This window comes from Python bivittatus, unplaced genomic scaffold (genome assembly GCF_059951505.1).
Source record: "Python bivittatus isolate LINGU-HERP-01145 unplaced genomic scaffold, Pbiv_v1 ctg000840_np1212, whole genome shotgun sequence".
In the NCBI taxonomy this organism is placed as follows: domain Eukaryota; kingdom Metazoa; phylum Chordata; class Lepidosauria; order Squamata; family Pythonidae; genus Python; species Python bivittatus.
In genome coordinates this window covers 45,408,018-45,429,558 of record NW_028277113.1, presented here as the reverse complement: position 1 = coordinate 45,429,558, position 21,541 = coordinate 45,408,018, and the positions used below count along the sequence as shown (strand labels likewise).

The window sequence follows — 21,541 nt, the reverse complement described above, 5'->3', positions numbered from 1 at the left end:
ATTACTTGTTCTGGACTTTCTGTAGCCACTGCAGCACTGCATGGCTAGTTCTGAGTTTGAATCAGAGGCCCCACAGGTAATAGTGTAGTTTTTCAAGGATGTACACAATAGCATAACATTCTTTTTCCAATCAGACCAATGCAACTCCCTTCCCAACAGTTTCATGTATCAAAACATCACTGAAGGAGGAGTTTGGTCTGTGCCAACTTTAATTAGCAGTATTCTAATATCCAGACAACTGCTGAAGGCTGCCTTCACCTATTCAAAGGCAACCTAACACTTCTCAGTCACAATGGGTTCTTCTGGGTTAGATTTGACAGGGGTGCTTCAGTTTGGCTGTAACTTCATAGAAACATTTGGCAAGTAAATAAAAACATAACCACAAGAACAATTGCAGCTTCTTTTTCCTTGTAGGGATGAGCCACTCCTTGACAGCCTATACCTTGGTTTCCAAGGTAAAATAGCCAGGTGCCCCACCCAGTGTCCTAAATAGCCAACTTGGCATTTCTGGGTTTAATAGTGAGTACAGCCTCCCTGATGCATTGGACTACTACTTCCAGATGTTCCAAGTACTCTTCCAGGTGGCCTCATCATCTAGATATGCCATGGCAAAGTCATTTAAAGCCCTAAGCAGCTCATTGGTCATTGCAGTATTATTCCAAAGGTCAGACACAAATATATTACACTCAAAACAACCCATTGTGTGTGACAAAGGCTAACTTTACTAATGAGGTTTATAGTAAAACAGCCACACTCTTCTCAGTGTCTGTTTACAAGTACTTCCAACAGTCTGTTTTATTGAAATAACAGGTTTTTAAATCTGAAATGTATGATATCTTGAGCCAAGTGACAGTGAGAAAGGGAGGGAGAGAATTCTATAATCAAGGACCCTGATCCTGAAATGCACGCAAACAAGATCGAGCAACACAAAAGAAGGGAATGGAAAGAAGCCCTTGTCCTATTGATTATACCAAGACAGGAATTGGGAGAGGGGATAAAGAACAGCTAACTCCAAGGCCTGAAACTTACATACATATATACATACATACATACATACATACATACATACATACATAAAAATCCCTTTCCTTAGTGGGGAAATGTAGAGTAAGGGAGATGACCTTAACAGGAATATCCAAGAACTGTTACAGTATATAAGCAAAGAAGGCCAAAACTTTCCTTAAGTCCTGAGAAACATGATAGTACTCAGAGGACACCCTGGCATGCTTCTCCCTGATCTACTGGGATGTAACAGGATGGGAGGTAAATCACAATGAAGCATGCAAGATTCTGTAATTGTTGCCTATCACAATGAAGTATAGTTTTAATCTTCCTGCGGAGTTGATTTTCTGGTCTGGTCTACCTAGTGGGGCTGGCAGGAAACCTCATTGCACAAGAAGACCTACTTGCATTTCTCTAGTTAATCCTTATTATTAACAGACATAGCACAAGGAATAATGTAACCAAGTAGGTAAGTGATTGAGGACATTAAGATTGTCAATTTGGTTGGAGTATTCAGCACTGCTGAAAACCAGTTGTAAAAAGGATTCTAACCTAAAGGTAACCTATATTTTTACATACAGAGGGAGATTAAAAAAAATCTCCTCTCACCTCTATGGGTGGTATGTGTCTTCCTCAATCTCAGGTCCTCTACCAGAAGCCTGGGAGTTTGAGGATTCTGCATAGTATCTTAGCTGTTCCTAGCACTGCACTCTTCAGGACAGAGAGCTCTGATGTTGTTCCTTGGATCTGTTGGAGCCACTCTCCCAGCTTAGGAGTCACAGTCCCCAGTGCTCCTACCACCACTGGGATCACTTTGGCCTTTACTTTCCACATTGTCTCTAGCTCCTCCTTCAGGCCCTGGTACCTCTCCAGCTTCTCATACTCCTTCCTGATGTTGCTGTTACTTGGCACCACCGCTGTCTTCTGGTCCTTGTTTACAACTGCAATGTCTAGTTGTTTGGCCAGTACCTGCTTGTCAGTCTGGATCTGGAAGTCCCACAGGATCTTAGCCCTGTTATTCTCCATGACCTTGTGGAATCTCCTATCTGGACTTGGGAGGGTCTAGCCTGTACACTGTGCAGATGTTCTGTACACAATGCCAGTATCCAGTTCTTGTGATTATCTGTTATGCAGAACAGCATTGGGACCTTGGTATATACCGCACTTAATGGCCACTTGTTCGAACTGTTTGGAGTTGACTTTCAGTGTTGTCTTCCACAGTCCCATTGAGTTCTTGAGGAAGTTCCTTAATGTCCTATTGACTTTGTATAGGACCAGGCATTCAAAGATCCATGTGTATGGCATCAAATCATAGGCTTTCCTGTAGTCAATCCAGGCTGCGCTCAGATTGGTCTGCCTAGACCTTGAATCTCGAGTGACTACTCTGTCTATGAGCAACTGGTGTTTTTGAGCCTCTGGTGTTGTTCCCAATGCCCTTCTGAGCTTTGCTCATGTACTGGCCCTTATGGTCTTGTAGCTTGGTGGCTAGGATGCCTGATAGGACTTTCCATGTTGTGGGGAGGCAGGTTATTGGCCAGTGGTTGGATGGTACTGTTCCCTTGTGAGGGTCTTTCATGATCAGCACTGTCCTTCCTTGCGTTAGCCAGTCTGGGTGGGAGCCTGCTGCTAGCATCTGGTTCATCTGTGCTGCTAGGCGTTCATGCACTGCTGTTAGTTTCTTTAGCCAGTAGGTGTTGATCATGTCCAGACCAGGTGCTGTCCAGCTCTTCATGTTCTTGACCCGCTGTTGGATGTCTGCTACTGTGATGGTGACTGGTTCCTTTTCTGGGAGATTGCTGGGGTCTGCTTTCAGGTCCTGCAGTCACTTTGCATTGATGTTATGTGTCTTCTCTTTCTCCCATATGTTCTTCCAGTACTGTTTAATTTCTGCTGCTGGTGGCTCAGCTGTTACTCTGTTGTTGCATTGCAGTTGGGAGTACACCTTGGATGGTTCTTTGGAGAACAGGGCATTTATCTTCTTGGTCTCTGCTTCTCCTTAGCCTGGTAGCCAATGCTGTGAGCCCGTGTATTTTTTTTTCAGTAGCTGAGTCTTATCCTTAATCTCCACACCCTTCTGTAGTTCCACCAGGTGACTAACTTCTCTCCAAGTTGCCTTGATCTTAGCCTCCAACCTCATTTTCTGGGGGAGGTATGTACTGCTGTTCTTGATTGTGTAGCCAAGCATTTCCAGGATTACAGCAGCTGTAGCATATACCAGTTCATTGGTTTGAGTTATGGTGGTAGTAGAGATTGTCATGACGGCTCTATTGGCATCTTCTAGCATACTATCTGATGGTACTTTTCCACTGAGCCTTGGTAATTGGTCTCGAGGGTTGACTGTAGCTAGTTTGTCCATGATATTATGCCTCATAGCAGCTGTTGTGCTCTGTAATGGAGGGGGTGGCAGTGACGTTCCAGCTTCAGATGTTGGCTGCACATCCAGTTGTTCTTCCAGGTCTGCTTGAGTCTGGGATGTAATGTGGAGTTGGTCTATCTCAAGTTGTGAGAGCAGCTTCCTTTTCACTAGGTTGAAGCACTGGGTAACTAGTTGGTTCTGAGTTAGTGTGGATGTAGGTCTTCTGTCTATCCATATTTCATATGTCTCATATATCCCCTTCATTAGGTCTACTGTTGTAGTAGCATTCCATAAATTCCAAATTCTCTTGTCTTGTCCATGTATGGTTTGTTCCAGTAGCCCACGTATCGTCAGATTGTCCTGGTTCCCCAACATCTGATGCAGACCTTATTAATCCGGGCAACATCCAAGCCGGCATGATTCTCTTAGTTTGTATCACTCTCATATTTCAGATCAGCAAGTGAAGCATTAGGGGGTCTTTGCCCAAGGACCCCTACTGGTAAGGTAGGTACCAGCTGGGATTTGAACCCCAGTCCGCCCGTGTCAAAGGCAGTGCTCTAACCACTATGGTATCCAACTGCTGGATATTCTATATATATAAGAATAGCCTAACTTTCAAGTCACCCAATATAATGAATACAGAATCTCAATATACATTCTTGATTATTAGTCCCAGTTTACTGGCAAGTTTTCAGTACAGGTATAAATTAAGCAACTGTCCAAAGCCCACAAGTACAAAGAAGAAAAATAAAGCAAACAATAATAGCTTATGTTTCAAGAAGCACTAGGTCCAAAGGGTCCAGAAATTCAGGCACAAGGAAATCCAACAGGAGGAAGTAGGCAACTAAAGTGCAGGGGTGAAGCACTTTAATTGAAGTCAGACATTATACAGTACTGGTGTGTTTTAACTGCTGAATTTTTATGCTCCAGAATCTCCATCCTGTATCAATTTCTGACATCAAGGATTAATATTAATATCAAGATGGATTACTCATGAGTAGGGTTGGTCTTTCAATACATTTGCAATTCCCTAGGTGCCTTTCAACCGATCCTGCTTTGTTGGTTCTCTGGTTTAAATCTCTAGGCTGGATTTAGCTGTGGTGATGTCTTGTGCTGATAAGACAGGATTTAAGTGTGTCCTGAGATTACAGTGATAAACCAGAGGACAGAAGGAGTGGGAAGACTCAGCCTTCTCAACCACAAGTTTGTTGTTTGCTTTGTTTGCTGTCTAACCACTTGGAGATTGGCTTGATACTAGCCAATAGGAGGGGAATTGATTATATATTGTCATGCCATCTGGTACACATATTACTCAAATTTAATGGTAAGTCTTCTTTAGCATATTGTGCAAAGTCAATGTCGTTTGTGCTGTTTGAGTCCACCATCCACTATATAAAATTCTAGAAATATTAATTACAAGTTGCTGCCTTGTCCATGATACAGTGAGGGTATAATTTACTAATGTTTTGTTCAAAGGGCACAAAAGAGAGTGCTCACAATAATTGCTTGAGATTTCATGACTCATTGAATAGTGCACTCAAATGCAGTTTCTTCTCAGTTATAATCTGCGTATGTGACAGCAGCAAAATAGATTAGAAAGAGAGAGGATCCTGGCAAATAGTAAATGTTTCTGAACTTTTTGAGCATTACAAGATGCACTACTGTCACTTTCAACAATGCTCCAGTAAACATGCAGACAAAAGCAGAAAAATTGGGGGTATTAAAATGCTGATATAACTCCTACTCAGTTACCACACCTACACTGTTACTACTTTAAAACATATAGTTACACTTATACTTACAATACTCACAAAGTATTTGTGGAAGAACAAATAGTTAATAAAATGAGCACATCACAATTTATTCTAGAAATTGGGGGAAAGGGGGAAAAGAAAATTCAAACCAGTTTTCTAGAAATGTTCATTTGTCTTGTTGACATCCAGCATAGTGCAGTTGGTTCACTATGATTTAGAAAATTATCACTCTAGTTCTGTTGGTCATTCACCATCTGCTTAATTAATACTCCCAGCCAGCAGAAAATTGAAAACTATACAAATCAACACTTAGGTGAATGACTTTATATTAGTTTGTATGTAATATATTATTTGTACTTGGTGTGTAATATGCAATGTAGTTACAAAGACACAGTCTGATTCATTTGAGCAGTGCACACAGATACTATCTATTTTGCCCTTATTATATCTTAGACTGTTTTCTCTTAGCCTGCATCTATGAAGGAATGTAGACCTAGTTTTGGGAATGGGGGAGGAATGAATGAACCATTAAGGCAGGACTTTCAGAAAATATTATTCTGAAAGTCCTGCCTGAGAAAGAGGACAAAGTAAGGAAGAAATTCAAAATAATCCTGCCTTGATTTTATTTGATATAAGGTGGAAGTAGATAGAAACTTAGACAGGCTTTCAAGTTTCCATTATTTTACCTCACAACAATAAAGAGCATTCCTTGCAATCCCTGCTGTGTCTGTTTCTTGACCCTGCCTACTTTGAAGGGCTGACATCAATCTTGAAAGTCTCAGTACTCTCCCATCGGAGACGTAATGGACCTAGCCCACTAGGCCTAAAATATGGTGACAGATCTTTGAGGCACCTCACTGTCTGTAGAACAAGTTTTGGAGGCATTATTACAGCATCAATAGCATATTGATTGATTGATTGATTGATTGATTGATTGATTGATTATGTGCCTTCAAGTCGTTTTTGACTCTTAGCAACCACACAGATAGATTTTCTCCATGATCGATCCCTAACCTGTTCTTTCAGGTCTCCCAATGGTGGCCTCGTGGCCACTGTAACTGAGTCCATCCACCTTGCAACTTTCCCAGCATTAGATCCTTTTCCTCTCTATGTGAGAGCTGGGTCTTCGCATAATGTGTCCAAAGTAGGATGATTTGAGCCTGGTCATTTGTGCCTCGAGTGAGAACTCTAGGTTGGTTTGTTTGATGATGCGTCAGTAGCAGATGGATAGACAAATAACAAACCTGCACAATGCCATGATGCAGCTAGCACAATAATTTGGACAAGGCTTATCTCAACCGAGAGCAGTTCCAACAGCTTACTTTACAGTCCTCCTCTGTTGTCTACTAGAAAGGTTTGGGGAGGGGGCTGCCAAGATCAATTCTTGGATTTCAAGATGCAGTATGAATCATTTATGGTGGGCCATCCAATGGAATTTCCTATCAGTTGGCCCAAGGTTGCCTTTGTCCTTAGTCTGCTGAAAGAAAGGGCCAGCAGATGGCCCATGCTGCTCATTGAGGACAACGATGGATTGTTGGACAGTTACCAGAACTTCATGCAGAGCTTTAGAGCTGCTTTTGACAGTTCAGCCAGGAAAGCAACAACAAATCAGGAGAAGCAAAAACATTGTTGAGTTTGTGAGTACATAGCTGATTTCCAGTTGTATGCCAGAGATGTGCACTGGAATAATCTTGCCCTGATTGACCCATTTTGGGTAGGAGTAGTGTGAGGTTCAGATTGCATCTAATTTCTGTCACTGGATTGGAAACCAACAAGAGTTCTGTTCAGTTGTTATGAAATCTAGAAATAGTCTGCTGAGATATGAGGAACAGAAGAGGTGAGCATGTTAGCCCAATGTCCTTCTTATCAACCTCTGTGCTTGGAGAGAAATGTCTGAGCAGAGTTTCTTCTATTTTGGGCATCTTTCCGTATGATTGAGGTTATGCTTTCCAGAATCCTCACTTGTAGTGAGAGCCTCCACAAATAAAAATTCTACTGCTGATACATAATTCTCTGCACGTGTAATAAGAATTGTTTCACCAGTGATGCTTGTCTCCATAATACCTTGATTATAAACCGTCTGAACAGGACTTGGGACTTCAGTTGCAAAAAAGCTATTGGATTCTGTTACTTTCACTCACTTGTTTGGTTGACTATGTGGTGTTATTGTCCACTTTCTTTCCCACATAAAGAGATTCTGATTAGCTAAGTTGACACTACCAGTGGTTGTGCTGGACATACATATTCACTATTTGGGTTTGTTCTTATTAATATAAAAAAAGCAGAATCAGAAATGCCGCATTTTCATATAGTACATTTTGTATCTAAGGCTAATTTTCACCGGTGTAGCAAATTGAATTTATTATTCTTTTATGCACTATAGACCAACACTTAAGAACAAGATTCTCTCCACTTGTACTGTTTTTGCTCTCGAGTGGCAGTGAGTGTTAGAAGGCCTTTCTGATCTAATATTAATTTTATAAATTGCATTCCACTTCCCTAGCTCCTATTCAGTCCTGTGAAGACTCTTAGAAAATTGTAATGAAGCCTTGAATTAAGCCACTGAGGTGGAGGGAATTCTACTTAATGGAAGCAGTGAAAATATTAAAGGTTTTAAGTCTCCAAGAAAACTATTTTCTCATACATTATAGTGCAAATGCCTTAATACAATAGATGGGTGCTTTAAAATGTGTAGAGAAGAAACTATTGCTTAACATTATAACATTTATAAACTTTATATTGCTTATAGTGTTTGAAAAAGAGTTTGGTCACTTTGAGATAGTAGCGGATTTCTTTGCCTTTTTATGATAGTTTAATTAAAACTTTTCTTTCATCTTTCCACAGTCTTTTCCTGGTCCAAGCCTTGAAAGTGAAGATTTTAACATACCTCCCATCACTCCACCTTCATTACCTGACCATTCACTGGTGCATTTGAATGACACAGAATCTGGTTACCCTTCACTGTGTCACCCTATCAACCATAATGGCCTGCTTCCATTCCACCCACAAAATATGGATCTACCTGAAATCACAGTCTCCAATATGCTTGGCCAAGATGGGACAATGCTTTCAAATTCTTTGTCTGTGGTAAGCCTATTAAATCTATCTATCTATCTATCTATCTATCTATCTATCTATCTATCTATCTATCTATCTATCTATCGAGATATTTTTCAGTGCATATTTCAGATGTTCTTAGGGCAGTTTGCTATTTTGTAATTTGATAAGCTTACTTTAAATTATGTCTGATGTAAGAGGTTTAAGGATTGAAACAGTTATTATCCTCCCTCCCAAACCATTAAGGATAGTCCAAATTCTGAAATTAGAGCCAGGTTCTGTTAACATAATGAAGAGAGGTTTGTTTGCTGCCAGCCACTTCTCAGTTTCTCAGATATAGTATACATTATGGCAGAAGTAGCAAAGCAATCACACTGTGGATAGCTCAGCAGACAAAACACTGCTATATATTATTCCCGGAAGCCAGAGATCAATAAAATGGATGGACACGTTGGAATCAGGGCATGTGGCCTTTGATCTCAAGACTTCACATTGACCTTCGAAACTTTACTTATGGTCCCCAATAATTGCTCCTGAATTGTATTTTTTAATGTTACAGGAGGATAGCATTATATAGAGAATTAACTATATTTAATATTATATCATTTTAATTATCTTTAAACGTAGCTAAATTGAATTTAGAATTCAGCCTGGTCCCATCCAGTTTTTGAAGCACAGCCTCTGGCATGCCACACAAAGGCCACGTTCAGGTTGTATACACCACTTCTAAAGAAATGTTTTCCAGGTTGTCTAATATTTGACATGTTTGGAAGGAAGGAAATAATCTATATAGCTGAAATCAGAGATGAACTAGATTTATAATAAAACCAAGCATTGGCTAGAGCTAGGAGTTTTGGTTGCATTACTAGTTTTGACTAAAACTAGTGAACTTTTTTTTTTTTTTTTGGTTGAACACAACATGGAACAAAACACAATCTCATCTCAAGTTTTCTTAGCATAAAATAGTTTATTTAATTTTAATTTATGGAAAAAATGTACAGATGGCATTGTTCTTTATTATTTATTTTTTTGCATGGCTACTGAATTGTTGGAAAATGATTGAGGATCAAGTAGTCCATTGAATCATGAACTGGAAACTAGAGCTTAACAAGGCATAATGGCCCCAACCCTATTAGCTTTTCACAGGGCACTGAAGACCTGGTTGTTCCCCCAGCCATTTGGGTTGGGAGGAGATGAGTTTTGCTGCTGTGGGTTGTTAATAGTTTATCCTTGGGTGCTGGAGGGGGTATGTTTGGGGGGGTTGTTCATTTTTAATCTTGTAAACACCCAGAATCACTTGTGTGAGATGGGTGGCTATATACATTAATTAATTAATTAATTAAATTGTACTGTAATGAATTAATCTTTATTCATATATAGGTTCTAAATGCTCCTTCACATTTCACCTTTAGGGATGAAATAAATACGAAGTTTATATAAAGAAAAGTTTCTGAATGATATGAAGAGTCTGAAGAAGATAAGAATAGTATTTAACACATAAGTACAGGATGCCAGTAATGGTATAGTGCAAGACCTTTTCTGTATTGTGGGTTAGAGTTTGGAAGTTGAGTATTCCCTAAAGTACTGAAGTTTCATATCTATTTCTTTCAAAGTAGGAGGAACAGTAGAATTTTGAGAGCTTGTGGATGTTCACACTGAGGAACTCACTAAGGGAAGTAAATAAAGGCCAAGTAGGATAACTAGTTAAGATTCTTGGGGGATTTTAATAAAAACTGAGAGAAAAATACTGATGTCTGGAAGGAAGGAAGGAAGGAAGGAAGGAAGGAAGGAAGGAAGGAAGGAAGGAAGGAAGGAAGGAAGGAAGGAAGGAAGGAAGGAAGGAAGGAAGGAAGGAAGGACACACTGCAAGACTATTCATGGTTTATTTAGGTTCAAGTAATTTGCTTCTTTTAGTGATCCTAAAAAAAAATAGTAAAGCCTAGCTTTTAAAAAAAGTTATAACTTTTACTATTTATATTTAATTTATGGGAAAAGATGAACAGGTTTTACAGTGTATATTTTATATCGATTTTACAGTGCATATTTAAAAATACATCTCTTTCTATAATTTTGAAAGGAATTAATTTATGACAACCCTTTTGGATGACATCTGAAAACATCAGCTGCTGTATAATTTAAAATGTATTGTTCATGCTAGACTATGATATTTCACAATATTAGAAGTATGAATCATACCCTTTTCTCTCACACAACAGTTTATCCCTACTAGTCACATGTAGTGAAACATTTGGCTCATATGTGCCCCAAGAAATTAGGATTATAGTTGGAAGAATTCCCTGGAATACTACTTCTAGATTAGAGAGATGGGCTGCAAATAAAGTGAAATGTAATAGAAACAAAATGCAAGGTTATTAAACTTAGAAAAAAAAATAACAGGAATAGAAGAAGGGGCACTTGCCTTTGTAATAATACTTGTGAAAAGGTTTTGAAATTATGGTTGATTAGAAGCTGAATATTAATCAGAAGTGTGACATGTTCTCAAAGATATGGTAAATGCAATTTTAAGCTGTATCAATTAACGTAGTTTGCTAATTCTATTCTATTCTGCATTGGCTGGACCTCAAAAATTTTGTCCATTTCTGGGTAACACATTTTAAATTGATTACCAGACAAATGGAACAGATGGAAAGAGGGCAATAAGGATGATAAAGAGATTAGGTCTTAGGAGAAGAGATTGTGGGAATTTTGGAAAAGATAGAGGACAGATATGATAACAGTATTTAGAAACAAGACCTGTTATTGTCCCAGAGTGCAGGACATGGAGTAATGGTCCAAAGTTAGAGGAAGGGGGAATGTTTTATTTGAATTTCTGCACTGAGCAGGGAATGGCGCCTTCCTGAAACTATATTTGACTTTACTCTCCATACTGCTACAGTTATTCCAGAGTTTTTGTCTTTTCTCTTCTTACATTCAGGAAACTATTTCTTTTGTAATTATAAATTAGGAAACCGTCAGAATAAAATTGATAATTCATTGAGGCAATTTCTTTGCTTATATTTAAGCATTAACCAATTAGTTATAGGCAATCAGTTGTTTTGTGAAAGAGAGCAAGCAAATGAGTAATGTACAATGTTCTATTTGCTGGTTGTAAACAGGGAATTCTGACCTCCACCCAAAATACCAATGGTTCCTCTAAGTCATCCTTTCTCAACTGGGGTTTCATGGAACGCTAGGGTTCTGCAATAGCCTGCTATGGGTTCCGTGAGAGATTGTGATTGGAAAAAAATAAACATCCGTTTTTGAACTTTGCATGCCACGCAAGACTAGCGCTCACATTGGTGGGAATTTTCACACATCATGACTCAGCTACCAGCCTACCATTTTGCTGTTGTTACAAAAGTTGTAAATTGTGGATTGTATAGGTTAACAGTAAATTGCACTGGTAAGTTTTTCTAGTTTTTGTTATTTTTATGAAGCAAAAAATTTCAGGTTTCCCTGAGACCTGAAAATTATTTCAAGGGTTCCTCCAGGGTAAAAAGGTTGAGAAAGGCTGCTCTAAACAATGAAATGCAGCTCTTGGTCTTTTGCCATTAGATCATGAATTTGGGGTGATATATTTGCAAGGACACACATAACAATGTTTGGAGTAACTTAACAATAGCTGTAGAACAAGAATACCAAGAAGGTGTCAAATGGATGAGTACCAGTATTATAGACTTACTGTCTCTGTCTTATCCCTACACAGACTTGTAGAGGAGCCTTCTACTATTCTATCTTAATTTCTGTTACGTTCTATTTAGCTTCATCTATAAATGCAGTTCATAAATTCTTTTGTTCTAGTGTAAAAATAAATTTGTTTTATTCTATGTAAAACTAACATTTTATTTTTTCTCAATTTATATGGCTGTCCATCTCAAATTCATAACTCTGGGTGGGTATCAACAATTAAAAACAGCATAAAAAATGTAAAACTTTAAAGACAACAACACACATATAATCTACAGCCAAGGTGAAAAACGAAACCATCAACAGCAAATCAACATAACTGTTGCATGAGCTCTGCCACACATCCAGATCCCCAGGCCCTGTGACAAAACCACGTCTTCCTTGTGAAAAGCCAACAGGTTTGGAGCCAATCTAAACCCTGGGGGAATTATTCTATCATAAAACATTGTTTTATTCTATCTAAAACTAACATTTTACTTTGTTTTCCCAATGTCAGTCCTGAATCTATCACTTGTTATTCCTTTCCTTTCTTTGATCCAATCCAGAGCTTTTGGTGGCTAATCAGCCGAAGACAATTCAATATAGCACTTACTAGATTGTACTGAGTTGTACTGGCTGACAGTAGATTTTGGATTTTTTTAAAAAAAATGTGTGTTGTATCTGTGTATAATATCTACTCTATTTTAAGGGTTTATTCTTTGAATGACAGAATAGAACATATCACCTTAAACAATATGGCATATTTTAGAAAATAGAAAGAAAAGTTAAGATGTATTTCACTTTCTATGAACACTTAAACATTTTAAATGGTGAAATCTAAAGCGGAAAAAGAGACAATAAAAATGATGGATTTATTTCTCAAACTCTCCTTTTAGTAATAATAGCAAAAGAAGGGAAATGAGAAGGGAAGATTTTTATCAAATGTAGCATATATTCAAAGCACACTTTAAATTCTAAGTGCTACTAAACAAATATTTTGACAATGATCATGTCTGGCAGTAATATGCTAAGCCTACACTTTGCATCCAAGACAGTTATGTAGGTAGTCCTTGCTTAGCAACCATAATTGGGACTAGCAACTCTGTCGTTAAGTGACACAGTCACTAAGCAAAACATATGACCACAATGGACTTATGATGTCACTTCCCATTCGGTCATTAAGCAAGTCACCAACAGTAATTAAGCAAGCAGCATGTGACCTTGAGTTGTGATTTTGCTGCCAGCTTCTCCATTGATTCTGCTTGTCGGAAGCTAGCTGTGAAGCGCACGAATGATGATCACATGACCCTGCAATGGTTGTAAACTCCTGCTGATTGCAAAATGCCCAAATTTCAATCACACGAGCATGGGGACACTGACAGTTGTAAATGCGAGGACTGGTTGCAAAGTTACTTTTTCAGTGCCATTGTAACTTTGAACAGTAGCTAAATAGGGCAGTTGTTAAGTAAAGTCTACCCAGGCATTTTGCCTTTTTAATGGGACAATCTGCTTAATTACTCAGTATTCTTATAGAATACTCTCTGCTTATGGTCAGGAACACATCCTTTAACAAGAGCTTTTGCTAAAAATCAAATCTCCAACAATTAAATTCTTCCCTTTCTCTTAATTTCACAGATATATAACATGCCTATGTGTTTTTTCATTCATTTTATTCATTAAATCATGCTCCTACCATTTACTCCAATCTTCCACATGACATGATCATCATCAGAAGCACCCACAGATAGCTATTTCTGCCACCCATCATAATTTTGCTCAATTGAGGCTTTCACATAACAGTTTTTAGAAATATATAAAGAAAGGGTAGAACAGATTACCAAGCAGAATTCCCTACTAGTGATAAGTATAGTGCCTGTCAGTTTTCTCACATTATGACTAGTAAGCTACAAGAACAGCCAAAGTATAGTTTTACCCTAAGCATGTTTATGTTATTGTACCAGGATAGGATCTCTAATCTAGAGACTACCTTGCAAACCCTCAAAATGTTCCTTGCATACCCACCAACTTTGAGCTACATGTAGTGTACTGACACATACTCAGGATTTTCTGTTCTTGCTGAATGTAATTACAGTAATGTTAAAGAATGCTCATTTTGTTGCAATTTTCCATATTGAAGATTGATCTAGTCTTTAGGGCAGTCATCTCCAAACTGAGGTGTTCCAGATATGATGAGCTACAGTTCCCAGCATACCAGCCAGCATGGCCATTGGAAATAGCCCTATCCAACACATAAAACATAGGACGCTACCTCCCTCAAGTCAGACCTAGCCCGATGGTGATTGGTAATAACTTCCTGTAGTTTTTCTAGCAAGTTGTTAACACTGATTTTAAATTCTTGATCTTGCAAAGCAGGTGCTTTAACACTGATTTCATGCTTTGCAGTATGAAAGTAGTAGATAGGAAAAGGCTGTTTAAGGGTAATAGTGAGCATATTTTTTTTACCTGGCATAACCAATTATGTCATGAATGAGGCCAGACTTTTTGTCCTTTTTTTGTTCTGCATGGGGATGGTTAAGGGACAAAGTGGGTGATTTAGAAGCATATCATTTATTTTTTCCCCCTTGAACCAGCCATAGGAAAAGTCAGACTGATTAAAGGACAAATGGATATCTTAACTTTTCTACAAGGTTCAAGACACCTATTTTAGCCCATGAAAACACCTCAACCCCAAAAACGTGTTGGAAATTTTGTCCCCATCCCCTCAAGAATTTTTCTGAACTGCAAATGGAGTGCTGGAGCTGCATACAGATTAAGGTTGCCCTCTCGTGTATTTCTTTCCTGTTCATAGAAAAAAATGCCACTAATCCATGTTTTTGAGCTAATGTTCATTGTTTTTCATATATTTTCTTGACTCTATTTCACCATGGCATATATTTATATCAGAAACTAAAGATATTTGGTTTCTGATTAAATACTACCTAAAGTATTGTTCATGTAAAGCAGCAAAGGTTGTTGTAATCAATGTGGACATAATAAAATTGCAAACCCAGTATCTGAAAATTGGCAGATATCTTGATTAGTTTTCTTTGGTTAAGCTAAACTGGTTAAGAATAGAAAAGAATATATATATATTTCTCAGTCATATTTTCATATCTACTGGCATTTTGTCAACATATAATTTTTAACACAGGAAAAGATGAATAGCTATAGTCCCCATTTCATGAACAATATTTACATGAATAAGTTATGGGAAGTAACTTATACAGAGTCAGACTGTGGGTCCCTCAAGTGTGTCCTTATGCCCCCTTTTAATAGAAAAATATACCAGTTGGGCAGATCAATTAAATTAATCATTAAATCATGCTGCACATCCATCATAAAACAAAGCAGACTAAATGAAAGACTTTGAAATTTCTGTTTATCAGTAGAGTACATATATTGCCAATCTGCAATATATGTAAAGTGTGTGTGTGTGATTACTCTCAATCTCAATGAGATTTCTCAATGAAATCTCAGCATATCAATTTTAATACAGCATCACACTGGTTTTGAATACTGTGCATGGTCTTCTATATGTATATTTCCAGAATTAGAAGTCTTTGATCAAGATAAAAAGTTGGGAAAGTCATTTTAATGGGAACATGTTCAGTAGTAAAGGCAAAAGCATAAGAATAATAAAATGTGAGAATGTAATGGTACAAAGTTATGCTTAATTACTGTTGTAAGGAAGAAACTACTGAAATTCCCAAAAATATAGAAGATATTACCATTATGTAGTACATAGAAGATATTACCATTATGTAGTACATAGTACCATTATGTAGTACCACTGGTCTAACTAAACAACCCACGCTCTGCATCTGTAACTATTTTCTGCTGTTGAAATAATATTATAGCTGAAAAAGAAAAATACCCATGTCCTTTTATATAAACATGTATATGCAGAAAGCATCACAAGAAGCAACTGGAAACAGATTTTGACTAAATAGTAGGGGAAAGTCCGTATGGCCCATATTGCTTGACAGTGAAATGGGCTGTTTTGGGAACTGATGCCTTCTCTTGTCATAGATACATGCAAAGGTTTGATGAGATTTCAGGGATATTGTAGTTGAATTGCAGATCCCTCCTAAGAAAGGACTAATTCCAAGTTCCCTTCCAATCCGATGATCCTAAGAAGCAGATTTAAGGGAGATGCATAGATAGAAAATTATTGACATATTTAACATTCCTCCCAAAAAGCTTACATTGAAATGAATAAAATAACCAAATAAATGCCTGATGTTAATTATATTCCTGGAAACTGGAGGAAAAGAGAAACACCCCATTTATAAAATTGTTGCAGTAGGTATAATTAGGACCCAAAGTTTTATGTAGCAACTGACAGAAGGATACACAATAATTATAGTTTGTTGACAAGTGGAAGAGAATTCCCTTTTTATCTTAGAGCGTTAGAAACCAACTGTAAATAAATATGCTATTTGACAGATTGTAATTGCCATCAGCAGGGCATCTTTCCCTTGAATCTGATGGTGTTATTAAAAGGGGGGTTACAATTAAACATTTTATAAAGTGACGTGGAAGTCCATTAAAATTCTCCAACAAACAGTAATTTGCATTTGATGCTTCTACAGCACTTTTCTATTTGCAGAGATATTATTGGCTGTGACCTCCCCCTGTTTGGGTCTCCTGCTGCTCTTTTTGTGCTTTGATAAATGATATTAAGCATTCACTCTCTCTTTCTCCTTCACAGTACACTTGAAAATATAGCATGCCAGTGATAGATCTCTTTGACTTTAACATGAAACATGCAAGACAGACAAAATGAAATGTTGAATTCCCTTGATAAATCCAGAACATTAATTCTTGATGTTGCAAATAACAGGTTCTGTTCAACTTCGTATTAAATCCATTTCATTCAAGATCAATAGGCTTGGTTGTTCTTTTTTTTAAAGGAAAAATAGTTTAAGTTTCAACTTAGGTAAAAATTAATATCATTTAGAAAAGGATAGTATTGAATAGATACGTGGGAAAAGTTCAGGGATTTTAAAAGCTTAATTCTCACATTTTTCTTCAAGACTATCTGTGGGTGTTAATTTACTTTTTGTTTCAAACTCACATGCCTATTGTTAACTGATGGTTTTCATAGGAAAATAGCCATATTATGCTGAAGTCAAATACCTTCCTATTTGAGTACCTCGAAAGCTCCTTTTTCTCTTGTATATACTGTAAATATTAGACATACTTAAATGATACACAGACATCTCATTTAATCAGCACAAACATGCATTTCTTGGCACATGCGACTGAGATGTGTTTAGCATAACAAATCCCATGAGAGAAAAAAGAAAACAGCTGGTATCAGTGAGTTCAGGAAAATTCTGGTTTTGGTATGGGTTTGAGAAAAGAATAGGAAGAGTGAACTACATGAACAAATTGGATGACTTACTTGAAGAGCCAAAGAGAGGTAGATTTCTGGTTTCTGAACCGCTTTTGTGGCTTGTTTCTTTCTCTTTGGTTTGGGCTTCTGCCTCTGTGTGTGTGTTTGTCTCTGTGTTAGATTACAGAGTCACCCAACTGAGCCTGCAGTGGTAGTTGGTGTGTGTGCTAGTTTTTTTCTTGTATAACTATATGCTGTGTTTCTGCCCAAGGACAATATGAACAATACTTTCAGAACTTACTAGGAAAGGGAAAGGGGTTTTTTTCATGAGAGGGAAGAGGTCATGCTGAAAGCATACCAGAAGATAGATATTTCCATGGAGAGAAAAAAATAAAGGGATATAGGCTCTTGAGCTGAAGAATATTATTGCTAGATTACATTATAACACAAGAACCAATTTTGGTGGGTCATTCTGGGTCTTTAGAGCTACACAGCTAAAGCCAGTCTTTTTCTATGATGATTTCCATGGGTCACATGCAGATCCAAGAACATTCTGTGCTTCAAAGCACATTAAGAAAAAATAATATGAATGGGAAGAATTTAACAGCCAACTGTGGGGAGAAGCAGACACATGTTGGGAGTTGGAACTCCCTTCTAAGAGGGATGGAGGCAGCTGTCTGCAGTTATTTTCTCTTGGGAGTCTGTTGCCATCTTATTCAATATTTATTGGATCCAAGCATATATTGAATAAGCTGTTACTAAGACTTGTCCAATTGATCAATTGTGTAAACCAATTGATCTATGTGTAAACAATACAGTTGGATAAAACGTTGAATGGATCTCAAAAGCTTTAACACTCTTGGTTAAAAACTGAAGGAACAGACACACAAGTAATGATCCAGGTACTAATTCCTGTTGAAGATCATGTATTAATTCATAATAGGTGTGTACAGCTTCTTAGGTTCAGATCAGCCACCTAACCCTCTAAATCTAAATAAAGAACATGGTCATTTTCCAGGTGGGGCAAGTGGGCTATTTTTGAGGGACCTTTGGGAGAAGCTAAGAGTGAGAATGGGAATGGAAGACCTCTGAGAGAAAAACTTGTACCATTTGCCCCCCAAACAGTTCAAAGTAGCACAATCCCAATTTTGCCCTTTTTAACAGCACAGTCTTAGGTATTGGGATAGTACATGTACTAATGAGCTGTGAATTGTCCATTTCCTATTTACAGACAAAGCAAATTACTGGAAACAGTTTGGTCTAGTGATTAAGGCACCAAGCTAGAAATTGGGAGACTGTAAATTCTAGCCCCGCCTAGGCACAAAGTCAGCTGGGTGACCTTGGGGTAGTCACTTTCTCTCAGCCATAGGAAGGAGGCAGTGGCAGACCATTTCTGAAAAACCTTGCCAAGAAAACTGCAGGGACTTGTCCAGGCAGTCTCCAACAATCAGACATGATTAAACAGATTAATAATTTAAAAAAAATGTAATTGACATAAAAGACTTTGTTTTGTGATTCAGATATGAACGATTCCTAAGGGGTAATATTATGAAGAGTATGGAAATAATGCTCTTAGAAGGAATCTCACATACTTGATCAAAAGGACTTTAAAAACTTTAATAGTTTTTTATTCTTTATAAAATCTCTCAGAATGCACATTCACAGTGCAGATGACTGGGTGAAACTGATTCCATCAACTGTAGTGCTACATTTTTTAAAATTAACATATCTATTTCAGTTTTAACGAGAAGAACATAACAAATCTTGTCTATGGCTGGTGTGGGTCTTCCGGGCTGTGTGGCCGTGTTCTGGAAGTTTTGTTTCCTAACGTTTCGCCAGCACCTGTGACCGGCATCTTCAGAGTGCAGGAGCACAGACAGGAGCAGTTCTCTCTGTGCCCAGGGTGATGTGGCCCTTTTGTGGGTATTTATAGAGCAGCCACTCAGTAACCCAAGCTCCCCCCACGTCCCCCCTTCCCCCCCCCAGATCGCTATAAATACCCACAAAAGGGCCACATCACCCTGGGCACAGAGAGAACTGCTCCTGTCTGTGCTCCTGCACTCTGAAGATGCCGGTCACAGGTGCTGGCGAAACGTTAGGAAACAAAACTTCCAGAACACGGCCACATAGCCCGGAAGACCCACACCAGCCATCATATGCCGGCCGTGAAAGCCTTCGACAATACAAATCTTGTCTATCATTTTGCATCTTTAAAATGCTCTTGGTGATTTCTAATGTGGCATTCATCATGCAAACATCCTTACTTGGTCACAGAATTTCACAGAGAGGTCAGATAATATCATACCTGTTTGTAACCTTGCTATGATTTTGTGCCTTAAGGGGGAATGATGGATTTATAAGATGATGCCCTTTCTTTAGTAATGTTAGAAACAATCTGGAAATATTTCCTAATATATTTCAGAGGCAGTTTTGCTGGGTTTTTCTTTCCTCCTCTTATATATTTTCATGTGGGAATATAAACATCAGAAAAAGAATTAGTATTCTGGATCTTGATCTTTGCAAATGGCACAATATGGAGATTTGTGACTAGCAGCAGAACTAACAACCATACAGCTACGGGAAGTTTATTAAATCTGCATAATTCATGACAAGCCGATCATAATTTATTTTTGATAAATAAAATATTTATTATGATTGGAATGAATGCAGATATTTAATTTTTATAGACTGGTTCCCAGGCTTGAATCTCATCCTGGTCCTTTTAATACAAGGTCAATGATGGGATGTGAAATCTGAAGCCAGTTTGATATCTCAGAGTAGAAAAATTATGACAGAAAGTACTTGTATTTCTGCAAACTCATCCCATACACCACAGGCTCTCTTTCCCCTTCCCAAACACACTGCTGATTATGAGTGTCGATACATATGTCCATACTTTTATAGTGAAATTAATAAATAAAATAAATATGTACATTAAAATTAGAATTCCTAATTCTAGACATGCTGTCAGGTGTTCAGTACTCATTGCTGAAGCTTCCTAACTTTGTATGATTTTATTTTTATTTATAATAATAAATTAAGCTCTTTTCAAGATACCTTGAATAACAGGATTTATGAGGTCTTCCAACACCTTTATGTGTGAAGGAATTGTCCCTGGATAACACTGGCTTGGACATTATGCGCTAATAAGTTGATTATTTTTTTATGTCCTTTCCACTGTTCGGATTCAGAATCATTGCTGTCATAAGAATATGCACTTCAGTAAATGACGGCATCACTTTAACATGAGAACAGCACATGGATTTGTTACAACATGGCTCATTGTTGCATGAAAATTCAGACACCTTTTCTGAAGTCACTTTATTGCATGGCCTAATCAGACATGCTGCTTATATTTTTGACATGGAAAGAAAATTACAGATATCCCATTCTGTTAAATGCTGAAGTGATATAGACAAATCTAAATTTTAGATCAGTAATATTGTTACTACTTTTTTTTTAAGTACAATTCTGGAATTTTGATGTATTTTTTTTTAAAATGTACAAAAGTTAATGAAATGTCTGCATATATGTTTAGAAATATAGATTTGAGGGGAATGAAGGAGAGGAGAGGAAGAGACAATGTTCATTGAAGCACTGAAGCCCCACATCTACAGAACATGAACCCCTGGGAATAAAACATGGACCAATGATTAAAGAATGATGATGTCTGGATGTTGAGTGAAATTACTGGAATTAATTGTGGTTCATGTACAGTTGGAATGAACCAGCTATTCAACAGAACCAGAATATTTGACAAGGTCTCCAATACTGCTTTAGGTTTTAATGGGAGCCAGTGGGCCTGTTTGTTTTCCTTCTGCCCCTTTAAACAGCAGCTCCCCTTTCAATCTTATGTCCCAAACTTTATGGGACAAGAGGTCAAAAAGCTGAAAGATCAGTTCTTTGGTTCCTGGTCTTTTTATTTGACAGATTTCTACAGAGATTTATAGATACTATTCCACCTCTTGAATTATGCTTGAATTAAATGAAATCAATAGAAAAAAGAAGGAATAAGAGGAAACAGCCAAAATAGTCAGGTAGGAATGATCTTATATTCACAGGTTTTATTTCATACTTTTTTGAATGATTATAAGAAATCCTAAACCTGTTTGCTTGCTTTCCATATGCTTACTGGAAATTTGAAGACCTATTCCAGACCTACTTTCTTCACTTCTTTGGCGGAGAGGGGGTTTATTTACTACCTTTAGTAGTGAGAAAGTCCTATTTCAATCATGTTTGAAATAACTCATTTTAGACAAGCCTGTGCTGCTCTGCTTACAAAACATATATGAGTGGAATATGCAATTACCACAACTCAGTTGCCTGCCACAGAAACATTTCAGCATTATAGCATTACAAAAATAGAAT

The 21,541-nt window shown here is 37.7% G+C and overlaps 1 protein-coding gene across 1 annotated transcript in view; it reads left to right on the top strand.

Annotated features, from left to right (window-relative positions):
* The window catches only part of TOX (thymocyte selection associated high mobility group box), a 224,844-nt gene that overhangs the window by 128,266 nt on the left and 75,037 nt on the right, over nt 1-21,541 (top strand). Inside the window, exon 3 of the mRNA XM_025173297.2 lies at nt 7,957-8,199. Coding sequence (XP_025029065.1) covers nt 7,957-8,199 — 243 coding nt within the window. The remainder of the gene's footprint in view (nt 1-7,956; nt 8,200-21,541) is intronic.